The sequence below is a fragment of the Pseudophryne corroboree genome, chromosome 1 (assembly GCF_028390025.1).
Source record: "Pseudophryne corroboree isolate aPseCor3 chromosome 1, aPseCor3.hap2, whole genome shotgun sequence".
NCBI classification, from domain to species: Eukaryota; Metazoa; Chordata; class Amphibia; order Anura; family Myobatrachidae; genus Pseudophryne; species Pseudophryne corroboree.
Genome location: NC_086444.1, coordinates 406,356,492 through 406,377,789, shown reverse-complemented (window position 1 = coordinate 406,377,789; position 21,298 = coordinate 406,356,492). Strand labels below are relative to the sequence as shown.

The 21,298-nt window shown below is 46.2% G+C and overlaps 1 protein-coding gene across 11 annotated transcripts in view; it reads left to right on the top strand.

Annotated features, from left to right (window-relative positions):
- Nucleotides 1–21,298, top strand: part of ACACB (acetyl-CoA carboxylase beta) — a 469,976-nt gene that overhangs the window by 330,120 nt on the left and 118,558 nt on the right. For all 11 annotated transcript variants that reach the window (XM_063913243.1, XM_063913244.1, XM_063913242.1 and 8 more), the window contains 8 exons: nt 669–806; nt 6,776–6,875; nt 9,747–9,854; nt 10,110–10,166; nt 11,103–11,144; nt 11,245–11,460; nt 12,087–12,242; nt 20,975–21,178. In XM_063913243.1, the coding sequence (XP_063769313.1) occupies nt 669–806; nt 6,776–6,875; nt 9,747–9,854; nt 10,110–10,166; nt 11,103–11,144; nt 11,245–11,460; nt 12,087–12,242; nt 20,975–21,178 (1,021 nt within the window). The remainder of the gene's footprint in view (nt 1–668; nt 807–6,775; nt 6,876–9,746; nt 9,855–10,109; nt 10,167–11,102; nt 11,145–11,244; nt 11,461–12,086; nt 12,243–20,974; nt 21,179–21,298) is intronic.

Here is a 21,298-nt window from a genome sequence, read left to right as displayed (position 1 = left end):
TGGATTGCTGATCAGCCCACTTTTCAATTATGTATGTTTATGGCTGGGGGATTAGGGGGAGGGGTATGTTCAGTGGACCGGGTACATATTACAGCCGTGAACATAACCAGACTTTATATAGTGACCTCTAAAATAAAATAACTAATCATGTATACTAATTCTCTTTATTTTGCATTGTATTATTGTTTTATTTAATTCATAAACTTTAATTTATTTTGTGCTTTAATTAGTCCTAGTTGCCCTATTTGTAAACAACTGCTTTGACTCCATGTATAGTGGAGTGTACTATGTATGCCTATTTATATGTACATTTTAGCTACCAATATCAATTTGATATTATACAGTTTCATACTGTGCTATACAACCTACAATGTATTTTATGTGATTGACAAAATATTCTCATATATGTTGTATGTCTTTTATACTAACTTATTTTATTTTATTATTTGTATTGCGTTCTTAATTCCAGTGCTGGTGTATATTCCACACTTTGCTCCCATTGTCCTGTGCTATATACCTATTAGTATCCAAGGTCACAAGAGGTAATACAAATGGATATTTAGAACACTGTGAGGATGACGCTCTGAGTTTGTGTTAGAACATCTTATGATGCAACGGTATTGTAGAAAGTATCCTGGTCTTTTATGGTCTTATGTCATCCCCTGTAGGATGTCGATGCCTATCAGTGCCACACATCTAGAGATAAACCGTCAGAGCAGTGAACTCTTTATGGACAGTGGTTTCTCTCCTCTGTGCCAGAGGATGGGCGTTATGGTGGCTTTTGACATATTTGAAGATTTCACAAGGTGATTCTGAAACATATACTCATTTCCATTTCTACTTCTAGCTGTATCTTGTTTTCGGATAGGGGTGGTGGAACTTTAATATGAGTTTAGATGTGTTTCTACCGAACTCCAATAAGCTGATCATTTTCATAGCATAATTTTTTTATTTCTCTAACGTCCTAGTGGATGCTGGGGACTCCGTAAGGACCATGGGGAATAGACGGGCTCCGCAGGAGACAGGGCACTTTAAGAAAGAATTTGGATACTGGTGTGCTCTGGCTCCTCCCTCTATGTCCCTCCTCCAGACCTCAGTTTGAATCTGTGCCCGGACGAGCTGGGTGCTGTTTAGTGAGCTCTCCTGAGCTTGCTATAAGAAAGTATTTTGTTAGTTTTTTTTTTTTTTCAGGGAGATCTGCTGGCAACAGACTCCCTGCAGCGTGGGACTGAGGGGAGAGAAGCAGCCCTACTCTCTGAAGATAGGTCCTGCTTCTTAGGCTACTGGACACCATTAGCTCCAGAGGGATCATACACAGGATCTCACCCTTTGTCGTCCGATCCCGGAGCCGCGCCGCCGTCCCCCTCGCAGAGCCGGAAGACAGAAGCCAGGTGTAAGAAGCAAGAAGACGTCAAAATCGGCGGCAGAAGACTCCAGTCTTCAAACTGAGGTAGCGCACAGCACTGCAGCTGTGCGCCATTGCTCCCACAGTAAACCCACATACTCCGGTCACTGTAGGGTGCAGGGCGCATGGGGGGGCGCCCTGGGCAGTAATTAGGACCTCTTGGCAAAAGTTGGGCATATATATAGTTGGGCACTGTATATATGCATGAGCCCCCGCCATAATTTTACACAGAAACGCGGGACAGAAGCCCGCCGCTGAGGGGGCGGGGCTTCTTCCTCAGCACTCACCAGCGCCATTTTCTCTCCACAGCTCCGCTGAGAGGAAGCTCCCCAGGCTCTCCCCTGCAGATTCACGGTAGAAGAGGGTAAAAAGAGAGGGGGGGCACTTAAATTAGGCGCAAAAACATTATATACAGCAGCTACTGGGTTAACACTAAGTTACTGTGTGATTCCTGGGACATATAGCGCTGGGGTGTGTGCTGGCATACTCTCTCTTTGTCTCTCCAAAGGGCCTTGTGAGGGAATTGTCTTCAAAAAGAGCATCCCCTGTGTGTGTGGTGTGTCGGTATGCTTGTGTCGACATGTTTGACGAGGAAGGCTATGTGGAAGCAGAGCGGGAGCAAATGAATGAGGTGTCTCCGCCGACGGCGCCGACACCTGATTGGATGGATATGTGGAAGGTTTTAAATGATAATGTTAATTCCTTGCATAAAAGGTTGGATAAAGCTGAAACCTTAGGACAGTCGGGGTCTCAGCCCATGCCTGATCCTATGTCGCAGAGGCCGTCAGGGTCTCAGAAGCGCCCACTATCCCAAATTGTTGACACAGATACCGACACGGATTCTGACTCCAGTGTCGACTATGATGATGCAAAGTTACAGCCTAAATTGGCTAAAGCTATACGTTATATGATTATAGCAATGAAGGAGGTGTTGCACATCATAGAGGAAACCCCAGTCCCTGACAAGAGGGTTCATATGTATGGGGAAAAAAGGCAGGTGGTGACCTTTCCCCCTTCACATGAGCTAAATGAGTTATGTGAAAAAGCTTGGGAATCTCCAGATAAAAAACTGCAGATTTCCAAACGGATGCTTATGGCGTATCCTTTCCCGCCAACGGACAGTCTACGCTGGGAATCCTCCCCTAGGGTGGACAAAGCTCTAACACGCTTATCCAAGCAGGTGGCCCTACCGTCACAGGATACGGCCACCTTAAAAGATGCTGCTGATAGAAAGCAAGAGGGTACCCTGAAGTCCATTTATACACATTCAGGTACCTTACTAAGGCCGGCAATTGCGTCGGCCTGGGTGTGTAGTGCTGTAGCAGCATGGACGGATACCTTGTCTGAGGATCTGGATACCTTGGACAAGGATACTATATTAATGACCCTGGGGCATATAAAAGACGCTGTCCTGTATATGAGAGATGCTCAAAGAGACATTAGCCTACTGGGCTCTAAAATAAATGCAATGTCGATTTCTGCCAGAAGGGTCCTGTGGACTCGGCAATGGACAGGCGATGCCGACTCAAAAAGGCACATGGAGGTTTTACCTTACAAGGGTGAGGAATTGTTTGGGGAGGGTCTCTCGGACCTTGTCTCCACAGCTACTGCTGGAAAGTCAATTTTTTTGCCATATGTTCCCTCACAACCTAAGAAAGCACCGTATTACCAAATGCAGTCCTTTCGTTCACAAAAAGGCAAGAAAGTCCGAGGTGCTTCCTTTCTTGCCAGAGGCAGGGGCAGAGGAAAGAAGCTGCACAACACAGCTAGTTCCCAGGAACAGAAGTCCTCCCCGGCTTCCACTAAATCCACCGCATGACGCTGGGGCTCCACAGGCGGAGCTAGGCCCGGTGGGGGCGCATCTCCGAAATTTCAGCCACAAGTGGGTTCACTCCCAGGTGGAGCCCTGGGCAATAGAGATTGTGTCTCAGGGATACAAGCTGGAATTCGAGATGCCCCCTCACCGATTCCTCAAATCGGCCCTGCCAGCTTCCCCCTTAGAGAGGGAAATAGTGTTAGCTGCAATTCACAAATTGTATCTTCAGCAAGTGGTGGTCAAGGTTCCCCTCCTTCAACAAGGAAAGGGTTATTATTCGACCATGTTTGTGGTACCGAAACCGGACGGTTAGGTCAGACCCATATTGAATTTAAAATCCCTGAACATATACCTGAAAAGGTTCAAGTTCAAGATGGAATCGCTCAGAGCGGTCATCGCAAGCCTGGAAGGGGGGGATTTTATGGTGTCTCTGGACATAAAGGATGCATACCTTCATGTCCCCATTTATCCACCTCATCAGGCGTACCTCAGATTTGTGGTACAGGATTGTCATTACCAATTCCAGACGTTGCCGTTTGGTCTCTCCACGGCACCAAGAATATTTACCAAGGTAATGGCGGAAATGATGGTGCTCCTGCGAAAGCAGGGGGTCACAATTATCCCATACTTGGACGATCTCCTCATAAAGGCGAGGTCCAGAGAGCGGTTGCTGATCAGCGTAGCACGCTCTCGGGAAGTGTTACAACAGCACGGCTGGATTCTAAATATTCCGAAGTCGCAGTTGATTCCTACGACTCGTCTGCCCTTCCTGGGCATGATTCTGGACACAGACCAGAAGAGGGTTTATCTCCCGATGGAGAAGGCTCAGGAGCTCATGACACTGGTCAGAGACCTATTAAAACCAAAACAGGTGTCGGTGTATCACTGCACGCGAGTCCTGGGAAAGATGGTGGCATCATACGAGGCCATTCCCTTTGGCAGGTTCCATGCGAGGACCTTTCAATGGGATCTGTTGGACAAGTGGTCCGGATCGCATCTTCAGATGCACCGGCTGATCACCCTATCCCCCAGGGCCAGGGTGTCTCTCCTGTGGTGGCTGCAGAGTGCTCACCTTCTCGAGGGCCGCAGATTTGGCATTCAGGACTGGGTCCTGGTGACCACGGATGCAAGCCCCCGAGGGTGGGGGGCAATCACACAGGGAAGAAATTTCCAAGGTCTGTGGTCAAGTCAGGAGTCTTGCCTTCACATCAATATCCTGGAACTAAGGGCCATATACAACGCCCTACATCAAGCGGAGACCCTGCTTCGCGACCAATCAGTTCTGATTCATTCAGACAACATCACCGCAATGGCTCATGTAAACCGCCAAGGCGGCACAAGGAGCAGGGTGGCGATGGCGGAAGCCACCAGAATTCTTCGCGGGGCGGAGAATCACGTAAGCGCACTGTCAGCAGTGTTCATTCCGGGAGTGGACAACTGGGAAGCAGACTTCCTCAGCAGGCACGACCTCCACCCGGGAGAGTGGGGACTTCATCAAGAAGTCTTCACGCAGATTACAAGTCAGTGGGAACTGCCACAGGTGGACATGATGGCATCCCGCCTCAACAAAAAGCTACAGAGGTATTGCGCCAGGTCAAGAGACCCTCAGGCGATAGCTGTAGACGCACTAGTGACACCGTGGGTGTTCCAGTCGGTTTATGTATTTCCTCCTCTTCCTCTCATACCCAAGGTGCTGAGAATCATAAGAAAAAGAGGAGTGAGAACAATACTCATTGTTCCGGATTGGCCAAGAAGGACTTGGTATCCAGATCTGCAAGAAATGCTCACAGAGGACCCATGGCCTCTGCTTCTAAGACAGGACTTGTTGCAACAGGGGCCCTGTCTGTTCCAAGACTTACCGCGGCTGCGTTTGACGGCATGGCGGGTGAACGCCGGATCCTAGCAGAAAAAGGCATTCCGGATGAAGTTATTCCTACGCTGATAAAGGCTAGGAAGGACGTGACGGCTAAACATTATCACCGTATATGGCGAAAATATGTTGCTTGGTGTGAGGCCAGGAATGCCCCCACGGAGGAATTCCAGCTGGGCCGTTTCCTTCACTTCCTACAAGCGGGAGTGACTTTGGGCCTTAAATTGGGTTCCATTAAGGTCCAGATTTCGGCCCTGTCTATTTTCTTTCAAAAAGAACTGGCTTCTCTGCCTGAAGTGCAGACGTTTGTAAAGGGAGTGCTGCATATTCAGCCCCCTTTTGTGCCTCCAGTGGCACCTTGGGATCTGAACGTGCTGTTGAGTTTCCTGAAGTCACACTGGTTTGAACCACTTAAAACCGTGGAGTTAAAATATCTCACGTGGAAGGTGGTCATGCTATTAGCCTTGGCTTCGGCTAGGCGTGTGTCAGAATTAGCGACCTTATCACATAAAAGCCCCTATTTGGTTTTCCATATGGACAGAGCAGAATTGAGGACCCGTCCACAATTTCTGCCTAAGGTGGTGTCATCTTTTCATATGAACCAACCTATTGTGGTGCCTGTGGCTACTCGTAACTTGGAGGATTCCGAGTTACTACATGTGGTCAGGGCTTTGAAGGTTTATGTAGCCAGAACGGCTAGAGTCAGGAAAACTGAGTCGCTGTTTATCCTGTATGCATCCAACAAGCTGGGTGCTCCTGCTTCAAAGCAGACTATTGCTCGCTGGATCTGTAACACGATTCAGCAGGCTCATTCTGCGACAGGATTGCCGCTGCCAAAATCAGTAAAGGCCCACTCCACAAGGAAGGTGGTCTCTTCTTGGGCGGCTGCCCGAGGGGTCTCGGCATTACAGCTTTGCCGAGCAGCTACTTGGTCTGGTTCAAACACTTTTGCAAAGTTCTACAAGTTTGATACCCTGGCTGAGGTGGACCTTGTGTTTGCTCATTCGGTGCTGCAGAGTCATCCGCACTCTCCCGCCCGTTTGGGAGCTTTGGTATAATCCCCATGGTCCTTACGGAGTCCCCAGCATCCACTAGGACGTTAGAGAAAATAAGATTTTACTTACCGGTAAATCTATTTCTCGTATTCCGTAGTGGATGCTGGGCGCCCGTCCCAAGTGCGGACTTCTTCTGCAATACTTGTATATAGTTATTGCTTGCATAAGGGTTATGTTATAGTGCATCAGGGTTGATCTGATGCTCTGTTGTTGTTCATACTGTTAACTGGGTAAGTTTATCACAAGTTATACAGTGTGATTGGTGTGGCTGGTATGAGTCTTGCCCTGGATTCCAAAATCCTTTCCTTGTACTGTCAGCTCTTCCGGGCACAGTTTCTCTAACTGAGGTCTGGAGGAGGGACATAGAGGGAGGAGCCAGAGCACACCAGTATCCAAATTCTTTCTTAAAGTGCCCTGTCTCCTGCGGAGCCCGTCTATTCCCCATGGTCCTTACAGAGTCCCCAGCATCCACTACGGACTACGAGAAATAGATTTACCGGTAAGTAAAATCTTATTTTAACTGCATTGCATTAGATGTTCTAGTATGGGGCTAATATAAACTGTTCATCTTAATGAAACTACAGTTCAGAGTTGATTTCTCACAACTGTAACAAATGTCTCTTCTTTAGGAACTTTGATGAGGTCATTTGCTGCTTTGCAGACCCTCCGCTAGATAGCCCCTTGTTCAGTGAGGCCCGATCTACATTTTACGATGAAGAAGACAATAAGGTAGATGTCACCAGTGCGGGGATAAGTATTTTTGGCTTACAAGGCAAAGAACCCTCTTTCTATAAACATGCACACATGCATGCATGCATGCATACATACATACATACATACATACATACATACATACATACATAAGGGTCTATTTACTAAAGTGCGAGTTTTCAGAAGGGGAGATGTTGTCCATAGCAACCAATCAGATTCTAGCTATTATATTCCAGAAGGTGCTAGATGAATGATAAGAAGAATCTGAGTGGTTGCAACATCTCCACTGCTGAAAACCCACACTTTAGTAAATATACCCCATAGTGTCAGAATCTGTGAGCTTTTTGGACTTGGAGCAGGACCCGAGGTTTGTAGATGGAGGCCATATTTAGAAAACTTGGTGGTTTTATGAGATTAAACTTCATAAGTGAGGTGGAACTTAATTGATACTGGCAAACACAGGTAGAGATCTGACTAGGCACAGTATTACAATCACTGATCACCAGTAGAGAATGGCAAATAGAATGAGGATGGGTAACTGCGGAGAGTACCCAGTACAGACCTAGTATAGAGAATCTCTGAGGATACTTGTAGAAATGACAGTTAATAGCTGATACACAGGAGACCATGGAGATTCAGAGCACACCTTTGTGTGAAGGGTTTACCCAGCAGCACATAGTATACTGGAAACTGTGATGAGTGGCAAACAATAATGACTGATGCTGATAGTACACAGGAGTACATTGTACTGTGGAGAGTACCCGGTAGTTGTAACAGGTGCTAAAAGAATCACATGAGCACAATGGAAACTTTGGAGAGTGTCCAGTAGTATTGACTGGCGCTGGGAGTATCACAGGAGCACTCTGGAAACTGTGGAGCCAACTTTGCTATCTAGCTTACTGTGTGCAGTTGATCCAGATTACAGTAGAAGTTGGTTGTGGCAAAGGACCCTGGAAAGGGAGAAACATATATAGGGCACCCAGTCTGCTGTTGGTAACAGGAGTCATGGGCAGGAAATCAGGTCTGAGAATGGTTGAGCAGCAGTCAGCTGATTACAGGCAAGATGGAAGCGCCGATATCCCAGAGGCAGCGGCTCCACATGTGGCAGCAATACCACATGAAACATGTCCTGACAGCTTTGTTATAGAGATGTAATGCCATAAAGCAACTGCGCTGGGTACAGTACCGAAGACCACCAGTCTGGCATGTGACACGTCACTATGACCAGGTCTGTGCTTAGTACAGCTATTAAGAGACACTTCATTCTCCTACAAAATTCAATGTGTCTAGCTCTGGAAGCAGACATTGGCAGCAGTGTATTGTGTACCAAACATTGAATACTTGTTCACAGGACTGTACTTGGTGCTCCAGTCCATTGTTGCTCGTAAAACAATTGCCACTTCTGTCTACCTCTTGTCATTGTCCTGTACTTGATTGTTTCAATACATTAGATCTCATGTTTACTTCTTTTGTCCATTGAGGAAACTGGATCACCATGTGAGTATAGAGTATGATGACAGCAGCAACAGACTGAGGGGGGGCACTGTCCTGCCAAAATCAAAATGGTTGGTGAGGTATAATTATATACATACAGTACATACATACATACATACATACATACATACATACATACATACATACATACATACATACACATGCACAGGGGCATAGAGTGCCACGCAGGGACCCATTAATGAATGGGGCCGTGGCCTAAAAAGGGTATGTCCGAAACCCCTAAAAGTAATAGAATTTTAAAAATCATGGGCCTGCATGCTCCACAGGGTGTGCCATTCTAATGCAGGCAGTGGCTTCCTACCTTGCTTGCGGGAAGATTGCTTGTGTCATCTATTCAGGGAAGATGGCACTTGTGCACTACAGAGCAAAGACTCTGGCACAGTACCAGAGTCTTTGCTTTCAATGTGTGGGCACCATCTTCCCGAAGATATCACTAGGAAGATGGTGTCAGCATTAAGTATATTGTAGGTATACTCAGGATGGGGGGCAGCGTACCAGGTCCCCTCCATGCAACCCGAGTAATTAGTACCCACCCCCCTCGGCGCCACTGCAAATACATACAGTCACACATATAAAATCACAGCTACACACAATACATACACACAGTCACACATATATACATAGGGGTGTATTCAATACCTGTCGGAAAGACTGCAGATTCTGACAGGTTTAGGTCGGAAGGGATTCCAACCAATTCAATGCTAGCTGAATTTTTCCGACAAGTCGGGAATGCCCGACTTGTCGGAAACTACGTGGGTTGTTGCAATCCACGTTTGCTGTCGGAAGCGCTGCCAAACCTGACAGGTTTTAGCCCCGTTTCCGACAATGTCAATCCGACTTTAAAGAAAGTCGGATTGCCATTGTCGGGAACGGGCCAAACCTATTGGGTTTGGCCCGGCATTGAAATACTGACCTGTCTGATACTTTCCGTTGGAAAGGATCCGACAGGTATTGAATATACCCCATAGAGTCACACACTAATGAACATACATACAGACAATATAGTGTACCCCCTCCCTCTTACCTTACATCATCACTTGGTCACTGTGTGCAGCTGCTCCTCCCCTCCTCTTTCCAATGATGCTGGCACTGAAACTAACTGTACAGTGCTATGTAGCTCCTCCCTGTTGGAGAGGAGCTTGAACCTTTTTGCATGTAAATTAAAGTGCTCAAATTTTCTGTGCACTCTATATGTCCATGGCAATCCAGTGTCCCCAAATAAGTTACGAGAAAAGGATTTAATATAAATACAAATATCACATTGAGTTTTCATAGCAAGCAGAATGCATGGGAAACAATGTTGACGTTCTTAAGTGGTCGCAGAAATTTTGCACGCTAAAGACATAAAGCATCACTAACTTATCATGTTTTCAGAACATTCGGGAGGAGCCCATCCACATTTTGAACGTGGCTATTAAGTCAGCAGACCGCATAGAGGATGAAGAACTAGTGGCAATGTTTAGAACTTTCTCCCAGTCAAAGGTATGAACAGTAACAATAAAGGGGAAATTATTACCCTAGTGCACTAGTGTGCAGAAGTTTTGCAGTTTGGAATCTAGATTTTAGTGCAGTGATTCTAGTATTCATTGTTTTTGTATCATGTAAAATTGTCTCCACACAGTTTTGTTTATTGGGTGATTTTTTTTATTTATTTGGGGGGGGGAGGACACTGCTTTTTTTTTTATTTGATTTACCGCTTGCTTGGTCAGTCTTGGTAAAAGCTCTCTTTGTCTGCAGAAAAACATTTTAGTGGATTATGGACTCCGAAGAATTACTTTTCTAATTACCCAACAGGTTAGTGAAGTCCCAGTCATTTCCTAATATGTCCACGCGTGTGCAGATTGGGCCGTTTGGCTTGATCACTTAATGATCAAAACTGTGGCCAGATTGGCCAGTTGGTACTCAGGCTGTGTATGGCTGGATCATGGATCATGTGGGGACTGAATAATTGTCCACTGACCGCATTACTGTCATTGATTGATTTTGTCTGCTACAATCCTCCTCAGTCTCAGTTAGATTTTATTATGTTATGATCCTACTTGTGGAATGATGGGCCCGTTTCAGACCTGATCGCTGTTGTGCAAATTTGCACAGTGGTCGATTATCAAATGACTGTGCATGCGTGTGCACCGCAATGCGCAGGCACGATACCAAACAGCAACAGAATGGTAGAAAATCTCAATTACTAGGCGTGCGCAAGGTGATTGACAGGAAGCAGACGTTTGGGGGTGGTAATTGCCAGTTTTCTGGTAGTGTCAGGAAAAATGCAGGCGTTCCCAAGCGTTTTCTGTGAGGGTGTGTGACTTCAGCTCTGGCCCCGATCAGCCTCTTTGTATCGCACTGTAGGAGTAAGTCCTGGGCCACGCACAGACTGGGGAAAAACTTGAGATGGTGAGTGAGTTGCGAACGGATTTGCAGGTGTCCGCTGCCTAGCAAAGTTTTGGCATGGTGTACACATGCATTTGCACACTTGCACGGGGCGGGTTTTCACTCTCACTGTCCGGCAACTATCTGATCGCAGCCTTCTGCATATTTGCAACACATCGATCAGGTCTGAATTTGGCCCAATGCCAGAACAGTTTACTCAAAAACATCCTTTTTTTCCAGTATGATTGCTACATGTTTGGTTAATTGAAAGGCTATGCATTGTATAGACTCATATGCTAATACACTAAATTGACTTTCAGAATTATGATTAGTATTTAATAACTTTTGTTTATTCATTTTCAGAGAGAGTTTCCGAAGTTCTTCACATTTAGAGCAAGAGATGAGGTTTGGCCATTGTACTTTCATTTGACCAATGTTCAAACATAATATTTTCTGTAAATTGATTTGAAAGAATTATGGATTCCTGTTCTCCTTGTTTGCTTAGTTTGCTGAGGATAGAATTTATAGACATCTGGAGCCAGCCCTGGCATTTCAGCTGGAGCTTAATAGAATGCGTAACTTTGACCTGACTGCAGTCCCATGTGCCAACCACAAGATGCACCTCTATCTTGGAGCAGCTAAAGTAGCAGCTGGTATAGAGGTGACCGATTACAGGTTCTTCGTTCGAGCCATTATTAGACATTCTGACCTTGTCACAAAGGTAATTGATTAATTGAACTGTAATTTTCATTTAAACTTCCAGGAACTACAGTATTATTTTGGACAAGCTAGGGAATTTTGGCATCTCCCCATCTAAAAAGATTATTTGGTTGTAGAGAATCTTCACCGTTTTAAACCCTGTCCTTGCAGATAACCACGAGAAAATGATTTGCACAGTATTTTCTTGTAGTCCCTTCTGTGCCGTCTATACTGTCTGCATGAACGAATTATGCCAGCGGCATTTATCTGGTGATATACCCATATTGTATTCCATTTGGAACGCATTGTGAGTGTACCACTGTGTGGATGAGCCCTTAAGGAGTTCTGTGTGTTTCTAGATTGAACCATCTCTCTAAGGTTCTATATTGTGCATCAAAACTTCCTGATTGTAAAATGCTGGAGGTTGCTAACTCTAAATTCAGATTACAACCTAGAGATGATCGGTTAAATCTCTTTGTTTTATTAACTTTTAAGGTTTTATTTATTTATTTATTTGTTTATTTATTTAACAAATATCAGAAAATTGGTTAAAAATAAAGATGACTGGATGCAAATAAACTTAAAAAACATCCAAGGATGAAGTTGCAATATACCAAGCTCTGTTGCTAGATATTTGTCCATTTTCAGGAAGCTTCGTTTGAGTACCTGCAGAATGAAGGGGAGCGTCTTCTGTTAGAGGCTATGGATGAACTAGAAGTTGCCTTTAACAACACAAGTGTCCGCACCGACTGCAACCACATCTTTCTCAACTTTGTCCCCACTGTCATCATGGACCCCTCTAAGGTTACTCATTTGCTTCTTTCCTTTACTGAGTCCTCACATAGGAATAACTACATAACTTTGTTTACTTTTTCTTTAGTGTGTGCTTGTGTGTGTGTGTGTGTGTGTGTGTGTGTGGAGGGGGGGGGGGGGGGGGGTTGGGCTAGGGAATTTATCCAGCTGACATTTTTGGAGTCAGGAAGGATTTTATTGACCCCTGTAGAGCTAAATTGGCAATGCTCATGTTATCTTGCCTTCCTTTATATCTTGGATGGGCAAAATACGGCCCTAGGCCATATGTGGCCTGCAAGGTGATTGGGTCCAGTCCAATTTGATTGTTGCCAACTGTGATCAGATTTAATTAATGCTCCTACGCATTACTTAGTATTCTGCTAACTCTACCTATTGATGTATGATCTTGACTCTTTCCTGTGTTACTTATGTAAGGCATCCAGGGAATGTGGATCAGGTCCCTTCCAGGCCCTTACAGTATGAGAAAAAAGTTAACAAGTCTGTAATAAAAAAAAGATAAATTCAAACTTACAATTAGGGCTTTGTATTTGTTGAGGGAACTCAGCATATGCTGAATCTGTTAAACTAGCATATCATAACTGAGCTCCCTTCTTCTGCAAGTTCTAGAGTAAGCTTTTGTTCTCATGCAGCTCTTGTGGTTATCTTTCAGTTTGGAGTAACGGGGGCTAGTTCAGCGTTGCACACAAAATCGTCTGCAATTGCACTTGCACGGAACTAAGGGGCAGATGTATTAACCTGGAGAAGGCATAAGGAAGTGATAAACCAATGCTAAAAGCAAGTTGATAAACGCACCAGCCAATCAGCTCCTAACTGTTAATTTACATATTGGAGCCGATTGGCTGGTGCATTTATCACTGGTGTATCACTTCCTTATGCCTTCTCCAGATTAATACATCTTCCCCTAAGGCCCAAATGTATTAAGCCTTAACAAGAGATAGTGGAGAAGCATAAGGAGTGATAAATGACCAACCAACCAGCTCCTGTCATTTTTCAAACACAGCCTGTGACATGCCAGTTAGGAAGCTGATTGGCTGGTCGTTTATCACTCTTTATTCATCTCCCATTTATCTCTTGTTAAGGCTTAATACATTTGGGCCTAAATGCAGATATTCACCCATGTGCAGTTATGTATATCTATGTGACTGTACCTCCCCTATCCATATACTTGTTCAAATAGCTGTCATTCATTATCAGCGCACACTTTCAGCAGCAAGTGGTGCAAGAGATCTTTCTGAAATCTCTGCAGACATCTGTGTACACATAAGTCATCCTAACACATTTCAGATTATACGGCTCTCGTGCATACTCCCCATTTCCACGCATTACTCCCCATTAACTACAAGGGAAGATCAGACTGAGATTTGTTCAAGCGTACACAGTGAGCAAAACCGCATAACCCATCCCCAACATAGGCTTGTGTGCAATTCTGCACTGTGTCATGCTTACTGCTGGACTAATGCTTGGTACATACTGGAGTTTTGTGTACCCTGCTGATATGTCGGCCTGAGAGGCCGAAAGATCGTAACCTGGGTACACATTGAATGATCACTGTTCCAACCTTCGTTAGCATTCATGTTGTTGCTAACGAAATTGTCAGGTTTGATGCGCAGCACATTTGACCTGAAGCACCCTCATATCGGGCATTCACACTCCCGGCATGTGCCAATGTAAGCGATATGTTGGTCCGATCTGCCGGATTATACTACATATTGCTCGGTGTGTATCCATCTTAATAACGAGGACAGTTATTCCCAAGGGCAGCAATGACCGTTGCTGGCCATGACAGTTAAACTGCCAGTGTCCAGCAGCTGAACATGCGATGGTGATCGATTAGCTCTTCTACGCAACCTTGGTAAGATGATGCTTCTCAGCATTACCATGTCATGTCCCACTGCCTCCACACGTATTATATTTGTTAAAAGATATAATCAAGTGGGAGATAGGGCATAGAGCTAATCTGTAGTGCAGCCATCGCTAACTGCTGTCCGCATACTTCTATGTAGTGCATTTCTTGCTGGTCCTAATAATGAGGGCAGAGCTTGCATTACATACACAGACTTGTTACCACTATACATAACAAAACATATGGAGAAAATTTCTGGGATTGCCTAGTACCATAAAAATGTGACTGTGCAATATCTAAATGTTTACATAGACACTAGATGGAGCAAGGTGCCCACACATCAGTGGAGAATTGTCGCAATTCTCCATTATCTTGATGTCTGGGTTGGGGGGTCAGGGAATCCAATGTGGGAAATCCTTGATTTGCCGATTCTGATAAAAAACACATGCGTTTTCTCTTACGTCCTAGAGGATGCTGGGAACTCCAAAAGGACCATGGGGTATAGACGGGATCCGCAGGAGCTTGGGCACACTGAAAAGACTTAATCTGGGTGTGAACTGGCTCCTCCCTCTATGCCCCTCCTCCAGACCTCAGTTAGAGTTTGTGCCCAGGACTGACTGGACACTCACAGGGGAGCTCTCCTGAGTTTCTCTGGAAAATACTTTTTGTTAGGTTTTTTATTTTCAGGGAGACCTACTGGCTACAGGCTCCCTGCAGCGTGGGAGTGAGGGGAGAGAAGCAGACCTACTTCTTCTTAGTTAAGGGCTCTGCTTCTCGGCTACTGGACACCATTAGCTCCAGAGGGTTCGATCACTTGGTGCGCCTAGCAGCTTGTTCCCGGAGCCACGCCGTCACCCCCTCACAGAAGCCAGAAGAAAGAAGTCGGGTGAGTATGAGAAGATCAGAAGACTTCAGGACGGCAGAAGACTTCAGTAACGGAAGGTACAGCACAGCGGTAACGCTGTGCTCCATGCTCCCACACACATCACCAACGGTTATTACAGGGTGCAGGGCGCTGGGGGGGGGCGGGCGCCCTGGACAGCATGTTACTGAGGTCGGGGACCGGCAGAAGGCTTTTGGTGCCTCGGCACGATTTCTTAAACCCCCGCCGGCATCTTTTTCATTTTCAAATTTGGCGGGCCGAAGCACGCCAGGAAGGGGGCGGAGCTTCGTCCCGCGGCTCACAGGCGCCATCTTCTCCTTCAACACGCGGCTGAAGGAGACGCTGCCGGGACCTCCACATTCCTCTCACAAGTAACGGGGAGATATTCAGAAGGGGGGGCCGCAGTGTGGTGCTTCTTATCATTATAAATTAAGCAGCGTTGGGTACATATATCTTTTGTCGGGATATATGGGCGCTGGGGTGTGAGCTGGCATACTCCCTCTGTGTCCTCTATCTGGGCTTCATTGTGGGCCTGTCACCTAGCTGGGACGTTCTGTGTGTATATGTGTGTCGGTACTACGTGTCGGCATGTCTGAGGCTGAATGTTATTCACCAGAGGAGGTTATTGGGGGAGCGGATGCGGGGCTAGATTTGGGACTGTCGACGCAGCCGACACCTGATTTACTCGCATTGCTCAGTACGATAAATTCGAATGTAGCTTCTTTATCAAAGAGGTTGGATAAGTCCGAGTCACAGACACAGGTGTGGAAAAAGTCCATGGAAGAAGCTTTGTCTCAGGTACAGACCCCATCTGGGTCGCAAAAGCGGCCATTTACTCAAGTGGTAGATACGGATACCGACACGGACTCTGATTCCGAGGTCGATTTCACTGAGGCTGCTTTACATCCACGATTAGTTAAGAGTATTCAGTACATGATTGTGGCTATGAAAGATGTTTTACACATTTCTGATGAACCTGCGGTACAGGAAACAAGGATTTGCTTGTTTAAGGGAAAAAAACCTGAGGTGAAGTTTCCCCCCTCTCATGAAATGAATACTCTTTGTGAAAAGGCTTGGGAGTCGCCGGATAAGAGGTGGCAGATTCCCAAGAGGATTTACATGGCATATCCGTTCCCCTCGGATGACAGAGAAAAATGGGAGGCGTCTCCAAATGTTGACAAAGCTCTATCTCGCTTGTCTAAGAAAGTGGCGCTTCCGTCTCCTGACACGGCAGCTCTCAAAGATTCGGCGGATCGCAAGCTGGAGACGTCTCTGAAGTCCATTTTCGCTAATTCGGGTGCATTGCTCAGACCTGCTGTGGCGTCGGTATGGGTGAGTAGTGCTATTGCTAAATGGGCTGAGAATTTAGCTAATGATATGGATACCCTTGATAAAGATAATGTTCTTTTGACTCTTGGTTATTTCAAGGACGCTGCAGATTACCTGAAGGATGCGGCGAGGGATGTCTGTCTCTTGTTATCAAGAACCAATGCAATGTCGATATCAGCCAGGAGAGCGTTGTGGATCCATCAATGGAATGCTGATGCCGACTCCAAGAGGGTTATGGAAGCGTTACCCTTCAAAGGTACTGTCTTGTTTGGGGACGGCTTGGCTGACCTGGTCTCGACCGCGACTGCGGGTAAGTCCTCTTTTCTTCCTTATGTTCCCACACAACAGAAAAAGGCACCACATCAGCAGATGCAGTCCTTTCGTCACAATAAATACAGGCGTGGAAAAGGTTCGTCCTTCCTCGCTTCAAGGAAGCGCCCAGGACCAAAAGTCCTCCCCTGCTTCTACCAAGTCCACCGCATGACGCTGGGGCTTCCCTGGGGGAGTCCGGACCGGTGGGGGGCCGTCTACAAATATTCAGTCAGGTCTGGATTCAATCAGACCTGGATCCTTGGGTCCTAGAGATTGTGTCTCAGGGATACAAGCTGGAGTTTCGGGAGATACCCCCTCACCGGTTCTTCATTTCGGCGTTACCAGTAGCTCTTCCGGACAGGGAGGTGGTGCTGGCAGCATACAAAAATTGTGTCTACAGAGGGTCATTGTTCCCGTTCCCTCGTCCCAACGGGGGGAGGGGTTCTACTCGAGCCTCTTTGTTGTGCCGAAACCGGACGGTTCGGTCAGACCAATTCTAAATCTAAAATCCCTCAATCCATACTTGAAAGTTTTCAAGTTCAAGATGGAATCTCTTCGAGCGGTAATTGCCAGCCTGGAAGGGGGGGATTTTATGGCGTCAGTCGACATAAAGAATGCCTACTTACATGTCCCGATATGTCCTTCACATCAGGCCTTCCTCAGGTTTGCGATACAGGATTCTCATTACCAATCTCAGACGTTGCCGTTTGGGCTTTCCACGGCTTCGAGGATTTTCACCAAAGTCATGGCGGAAATGATGGTTCTCCTTCGCAAACAAGGGGTTACAATTATCCCGTACTTGGACGATCTCCTGATAAAGGCGAGGTCCAAGGAACGGTTGCTGAGAAGTGTAAATTTGTCACTGTCTGTTCTGCGACAGCACGGTTGGGTACTCAATTTGTCAAAATCTCAGTTGATTCCGACCACTCGGCTGCCTTTTCTGGGCATGATTCTGGACACGGATTTACAGAAAGTATTTCTTCCAGAAGAAAAAGCTCTGGAACTGCAGACGATGGTCAGGGAACTTCTGAGGCCGACGAGTGTGTCGATCCATCACTGTACTCGGGTTCTGGGGAAAATGGTTGCGGCGTACGAAGCCATTCCATTTGTCAGGTTTCATGCCCGGGTGTTTCAGTGGGACTTGCTGAGCAAATGGTCCGGGTCTCACCTGCACATGCACCGGAAGATAAGTCTATCTCCCAGAGCCAGAATTTCTCTCCTGTGGTGGTTACAAAGTCCTCACCTCCTAGGGGTACGCCGGTTCGGTATCCAGGATTGGGTACTTCTGACAACAGATGCAAGTCTCCGGGGCTGGGGCGCAGTCACCCAAGGAAGGAACTTCCAGGGGAAATGGTCGCTCCAGGAAGCTTGTCTCCACATAAATGTTCTCGAGTTAAGAGCCATTTACAACGGCCTGCTGCAAGCAAGAAGCCTTCTTCAGGGTCTACCTGTCCTGGTACAGTCAGACAACATCACAGCGGTGGCACATATAAACCGTCAAGGCGGAACAAGGAGCAGAGCGGCAATGGCGGAGGCCACAAGAATCCTTCGCTGGGCGGAACAACACGTGAGCGCCCTGTCAGCAGTCTTCCTACCGGGAGTGGACAACTGGGAAGCAGATTTCCTCAGCAGACACGATCTCCATCCGGGAGAGTGGGCTCTTCACCAAGAGGTATTTGCAGAGGTGACAAAACGTTGGGGAATTCCGTTGATCGACATGATGGCGTCTCGTCTCAACAAGAAGCTCCCGAGGTATTGTTCCAGGTCAAGGGACCCCCAAGCCAGTGCAGTGGACGCTCTGGTGTCTCCGTGGGTGTTCCAGTCGGTGTATGTGTTCCCTCCACTTCCTCTCATTCCAAAGGTACTGGGGATCATTCGACGAGCAAGGGTTCAGGCGATTCTCGTCGTTCCAGATTGGCCAAGAAGGGCCTGGTTCCCGGATCTTCAGGAATTACTGGTGGAAGATCCTTGGCCGCTTCCTCTAAGAGAGGACCTGTTGTTGCAGGGTCCATGCGTGTTTCCAGACTTACCGCGGCTGCGTTTGACGGCATGGAGGTTGAGCGCCAGATCTTAGCTCGTAAGGGTATCCCCAGGGAGGTCATTCCAACTCTCATTAAGGCTAGGAAGGAGGTTACGGCGAAACATTATCACCGTATTTGGAGAAAGTATGTTTCCTGGTGTGAGTCTAAAATGGCTCCTGCGGAAGATTTTCACTTGGGGCGCTTTCTCCACTTTTTACAGGCGGGAGTAGACGCAGGCCTGAAATTAGGTTCCATCAAAGTGCAGATTGTCTATTTTCTTTCAAAAAGAATTAGCGGTCCTCCCAGAGGTTCAGACTTTTGTGAAAGGAGTAATGCATATCAATCCTCCGTTTGTGCCTCCTGTAGCTCCATGGGAGCTTGATGTGGTCTTACGGTTTCTCATGTCTTCCTGGTTTGAACCTTTGCGTAAGGTTGAATTGAAATTTCTCACTTGGAAGGTAGTTATGCTGTTGGCGCTGGCGTCTGCCAGGCGGTTGTCAGAGTTGGCGGCCTTATCTTATAAGAGCCCGTACTTGATTTTTCATTCGGATAGGGCGGAATTGAGGACTCGTCAACAATTTCTGCCGAAGGTGGTTTCTTCATTTCACATTAACCAACCTATTGTGGTCCTGGTGGCTACGGAGGCTGTGGCGATTCCAAAATCTCTGGATGTTGTAAGAGCGTTGAAGATCTACGTCACTAGGACAGCTGTTGCCAGAAAAACTGAGACGCTTTTTGTCTTGTATGCTTCCAGCAAAAGTGGTCATCCTGCTTCAAAACAGACTATTGCACGCTGGATTTGTAGTACGATTCAGCAGGCTCATTCTTCGGCCGGACTACCGGTGCCAAAGTCAATAAAAGCCCATTCTACCAGAAAAGTGGGCTCATCTTGGGCAGCTGCCCGAGGCGTCTCTGCGTTACAGCTTTGCCGAGCAGCTACTTGGTCGGGTTCAAACACTTTTGCTAAGTTCTATAAGTTTGATACCCTGGCTGATGAGGACCTTGCGTTTGCTCAGTCAGTGCTTCAGAGTCGTCCGCACTCTCCCGTCCGTTCTGGAGCTTTGGTATAAACCCCATGGTCCTTTTGGAGTCCCCAGCATCCTCTAGGACGTAAGAGAAAATAGGATTTTGGTACTTACCGATAAATCCTTTTCTCCTAGTCCGTAGAGGATGCTGGGCGCCCATCCCAGTGCGGACTGTTACTTGCAGTGTTTTCTTGCTAGTTAAATTAGTTTATACACGGGTTGTGTATTTCTTGTTTCAGCTTGTTGCTGTTGTTAATTCATACTGTTATCTGGTTTAATGTTACTCTGGTTGTACGGTATGTTTGTGGTGTGGGCTGGTATGTTGGTAGCCCTTAATTTAAACAAAAATCTTTCCTCGAAATGTCCGTCTCTCCTGGGCACAGTTCCTATAACTGAGGTCTGGAGGAGGGGCATAGAGGGAGGAGACAGTTCACACCCAGATTAAGTCTTTTCAGTGTGCCCAAGCTCCTGCGGATCCCGTCTATACCCCATGGTCCTTTTGGAGTCCCCAGCATCCTCTACGGACTAGGAGAAAAGGATTTATCGGTAAGTACCAAAATCCTTTTTTTTCACCATTATTGTATCGCTGATCATAGATGTCTTCCAATCTGCATTTTTGATCATCGAATCGGCATCGGGAAATCACCTGCCTGATGTATGGGTCTGAATGACCTTTTACCAGCTGACGTTTCGTATTGTAGCCTTTGTTTTGGTTTGGAAGTTTCTCATTGAAAGCCATCCATTGTCCTTTCCTATGTTTTACGCAAAGTTGTTTAATTTAGGAAGTTGTTTTAATAAATAGTTTTTCTCTGGATTTTCTATATGTTTAAAGCCTTGTACACGCCTTTCAAAATATTGTTTGTTTGAAAGATATATCGCTAGTACAGCGGCAGGTTTGTACAACTGATATGTCTGTGAATAACGTTATTCATAGACACATCAGGTTGGCCCTGCAGCACAGCCGATAACGATATATTATGCAGATATATCAGTACATCCAACAAGGATGTATGGCTGATCCACTGACTGACCCGTTACTGCTGCAGGAACTGCTCACAATTAAGTCACATCCCGTTCATGTGGCCAGGCATGTGGGGTGGTGGATTGGATTGGTAAGTGTGTATGCACAAAATTGTTAGTGCATACTCCTTACCAATCAATATATCTGTTATATAAGTGTGTACCCAGCCTAAGGATACGTTATAGAACAGATTTATAAGCACCTCTTCAACATCACTTATGACTCCCAAAAACAATGTCCAAATTTCTCCAGTACATCACAATTGTCTTCTCCTTTGTTATTTCCCTAGATTGAGGAGTCTGTCCGCTCTATGGTCATGAGATATGGCAGCCGCCTGTGGAAGCTACGTGTACTTCAAGCTGAAGTGAAGATCAACATCAGATTAAATCCAGTAGGCAAAGCCATACCCATTCGCCTGTTTCTGACCAATGAGTCTGGTTACTATTTAGATATCAGCCTTTATAAAGAGGTGACAGACCCCATCACTGGACATGTGAGTAATATAACTGCTCCTCCCTCCCCCATGGAATAGACTATATTTTGTTATACGTTTTTAACAATTTTGAAAATTAGGGACATTTTTTTTCTCAAGACTGCCTCATTTTATCATTGT